Genomic DNA, 3,941 nt, shown 5'->3' on the forward strand with positions numbered 1-3,941 from the left:
TATATGTTGATAAATAACGTAGTAATATTTAAGGAGCATCTCTGACTTCTCTATTCGAGGGGCAGATCGAGTCAAGCCATTGACCCACAGATAAGGCCTCTTAGCACGTCATACTAGGTAGACCACCCTAGCAGTGTTTCAGGGAGATAAGATAGCCCCACCTCCCTGGGTGGAACCCAAAATTGACCAGTCACGGTGGAAGGTTGCCAGGTTCCTCGTCCCCCTTCCCCTTTAAAACGGGCTCTGTCCAGCACACAGCATGGACTGTCTCTAACTTCCATCTTTGGTCGACCCTGAGCCCGCCAGCACTCAACTCTCAAGATGGTTCTGTCAGCGGAAGAAAAGGCCCTCGTGGTCGGCCTCTGCGGAAAGATCTCTGGCCACTGCGATGCCCTCGGAGGTGAAGCCTTGGACAGGTGAGGTCTATAGACAGGGTCAATCCACATATGAGCATGTCCTTGTGTGGAAATCGGCCTCATTGAAATGTAAGTTGATTGGATCTGTTCTGTCGATATGTAACTTGCTCAATTAATCGAGTTCATGCAACCTCAGTTGCCTGACTAAAGGACCAATTGCTTGGTGTCACCATAGGCATCATTGCTACATTCTTTTTTAGGCTGGCTCTCCCACCCACAAGATTGTCATTTTAGGGAACGTGCACTGTAGGTTCCACACAATGCTGGCAGCCATTTTGTGCAGCACACATTCTGAAATTCCACAACTTTCAATGCGAAACAAGGCCAAGAATGGAAGTGGTGCCAGGTGTGCTTCTAAGTGAGGGGGTACTATTCCTTTAAAAGATTATAATACTAGCCCTTTAGGCTAGGTTGATTTTGTAATACATAGAATGCACCTTTTTCTGAACAGTGGAGCCCTTAGATAGGGTTAGTAAAAGCTTAAGCGTTTGGGTGGTATAAGCAAGGTACAGCCATGCAGTGGGCAGTAAGAGTGAGACCCTATCTATATGTCGTGTGTGCTTACAACCCTTGCAGAGGGGGCACGTGCAGACAGCACAAGGCATGATGGCAGAATGTGAGGGTATTGGGGCAATAAGACGTGTACGTCGTGCAGAGGTGCAAGAGGGTAAAGCCATGTGTGTGATGGGGCAAGGGTAGAGCATGCGGACATGGGGCTCTTTGAAACAACCTGTAAGACAAAGGTGAAGATTTAGAGCCCATAGGATATTGGTAAGAGGCTAGAACCCATCTTAATCATGGGAAGTGACTAGCGTAATGGGGAGTAGGGGGTTAAAAGGTTACAGCAAGAAAATAACAAGTAATAGGTTAGACTCAAAGGGGTGAGGTGGTAAGAAGCAATGTGGAGGTTAGGAGAGGTTGGAGTCTTTGAGACAGGCAGGCCAAGACAGAGCACATCTCTGTTCACTTGTGTGGTTACGACCACGCACACAACAAACGCAAGGTCGAACTGGCCTATAGGCAGGGCTTTTGGACTTATGGAATTATGAGGCTGCTGCGTTTTTGCATAATTATGGATTTGCCGCATTTGCCACATAATCCACCACCTGCATAAAAAAAATGTGTTTGTAGCTCAAAGGATTCAAAAGTTACTAAAAACGCAGCAGCTTGTGTTGCTGTGCAGTGGAAGACACTTTGCAAAGGTAAACTGTTCCCCTTCCTGTTGCTTATTGCTATATTTGGTGGTTGTACCAGTGAGGTGCAACCAATACGCAGTGTTAACAAGTGTAAACATTACAAAATAATGAAATAACACTACCACAAACTGTGGCAAATTATGCCTCAAAATTGATCATTCTGGCCGCATAATCACGTCAACCACATGGCCATCCCATCCTGCATAAATCCAGTGGCCCTACCTATAGTGCAATCAGGCAGTGCCAAGGGGGCTGGTCTGACAGGCCTATTATTTTGCCTGTTTGTGGGCCCGTTTTATGGTGTGCTGGACCAGTTTTACTGTTGATTTTCCTGATAATAACACAAATATTGCTTGCAGGAAGCTGAACTCCTCGTAGTGTTCAATACCTTGCAGCATACTTGAACAACATGTTTTACAAGTTCAATGCCCCAATTTGCAAACCTGAGCCACTTTTCAGCTTATCTAATTCACTTATGGTGGCCGCTTTTATTCTGGTGCCCGCTACGGGCCCTTACTTCTTTTCCAATCTGACCCTACAGAAGCACGTTTAGCAGCAGGGTTGGAACCGTGCAGAAACTTACAACATCGCCTCACTACGCACAAGTCACTTAGGCTGCCTGGCCACTAGGCTTTTTGTCCTTCTTCTGAATACGATGCTTTTGTGTTGTGTACATAGTTTATCCTCCCTTTTTACGAATGCCAGGAACGCAATATATTTTCATTTGTAGACAGGAGCGCAGGTGAGAAGATAACATTCTTGTCAAGTTGTATAGACTATGTTGTTCTAACTGGGTGAATTAAACAAGATACACTTTTCCCCAGGCTGTTTGCCAGCTTCGGACAGACTAGGACCTACTTCCCCCACTTCGACCTCTCCCCGGGCTCTGCTGACGTGAAGCGACATGGAGGCAAGGTCCTAAGCGCCATCGGTGAAGCAGCCAAGCACATCGATAGCATGGACCAGGCCCTGTCTAAACTGAGCGATCTGCACGCCTACAACCTCCGCGTGGACCCCGGAAACTTCCAGGTGAGCCAAGATCACTTTACTATGACGAATCTAATTGTATTTAAAGGTGCGCCTAACAGAGGGGACATTTGTCCTGTTTCACAGCATTGCATCTCAAAGTGTTTGCGTGTGCACATCAGTGCTTCGCCAGTACACTTTGCAAGGGTCTGAAAATGATAGATACAGCGGGTCCTATCCAGAAGCAGAACGGAGGCATCTCTGACGCAAATGTCGCTCTTCAATAAACATGGTGAACAAAAGCCCCAAAATGTCACATTTATAAGTGTTAGTGCTGAAATCTGCAAAAATGTATCCATTGTGGTGATCACAGAAACCGGACTGCATATGACCGCGACCAGTATTCAGGGGCACTGGAATTATGCGGCTCTGCTTGCACTCCTTATGCCGCATAGTTATGGATTTACACTGTATGCCACACTGTGTCATGCGTTTCACTTGGCTTCTGGCTGAATGCATAGCAATGTCAAAACTCAACTGTAATCAGCTGTTACAGTTGAGTTGCTACGTGATTGCTTTGTTAACAGTGATGGGATGTCACAACTCGACTGTAAAAATTATAGAAGGGTTCAATATTGGGATTGTAGCCTCCTCGCCCCATGTATTATATGGGTTAGTTTTTCCTTTCTCCAGTATACTGCTCCATACGTAATGGCGTTTAACCTCTGCTTTCCTCTCTTTCAGCTGCTGTCCCACTGCATTCAGACTGTGCTGGCTGCCCACTTCCCTGCCGACTTCACCCCTCAGTGCCAGGCTGCCTGGGACAAGTTCCTGGCCGCAGTGTCTGCCGTCCTGACCTCCAAGTACAGATAAACAGCGCAGGAAGACTGTCTACAGGAAAACAAGATGGCCTAAGCGACGCTCCACATAGAAACGTGTTGGGAGTTCAGAGACGTTCATTACGCACAGTATCCATCGTTTTGTGCAACTTACTCCATCAGATGTGATCGCTTGTTTCTTTTGTGACGTCTTAATAAAAATAATAACGTTACTTCATGTTTTTTTTAAAAAAACTCTTCGTTTCTTTAGCCCAGTATGTTTCCTTCTGACAGCCTACAACTTTCACCACATTTTAATTACGTGCCTGTGAATAATTTAGGAAGCGCTTGCAAATAGTCATTACAATATTGCCTTGACGTGACCCTGACGTCAGCACCTACGTCTCTCAACTCAAACAGTGCTGTCATCAGCCTCGCAAAAGCTACCGCCACATGGCGCGCGTGCACGTTAACTCTGGTTGTACCACACGTTTACAAACTCATTCCTGTCTGCGGCCGCATCGGGGCCTTTGAAAATGCTCAGG

General features: G+C 46.4%; 1 protein-coding gene across 1 annotated transcript; it reads left to right on the top strand.

Annotated features, from left to right (window-relative positions):
* Positions 1-257: 257 nt before the first annotated feature.
* On the top strand, positions 258-3,629 carry LOC138261437 (hemoglobin larval subunit alpha-like). Its single transcript, XM_069210385.1, has 3 exons — positions 258-416; positions 2,437-2,641; positions 3,323-3,629. Exons 1-3 carry the CDS (start codon positions 322-324, stop codon positions 3,449-3,451), a joined length of 429 nt encoding a protein of 142 aa, XP_069066486.1. The 5' UTR covers positions 258-321; the 3' UTR covers positions 3,452-3,629.
* Positions 3,630-3,941: the final 312 nt, after the last annotated feature.

This window comes from Pleurodeles waltl, chromosome 10, assembly GCF_031143425.1.
Source record: "Pleurodeles waltl isolate 20211129_DDA chromosome 10, aPleWal1.hap1.20221129, whole genome shotgun sequence".
In the NCBI taxonomy this organism is placed as follows: Eukaryota; Metazoa; Chordata; class Amphibia; order Caudata; family Salamandridae; genus Pleurodeles; species Pleurodeles waltl.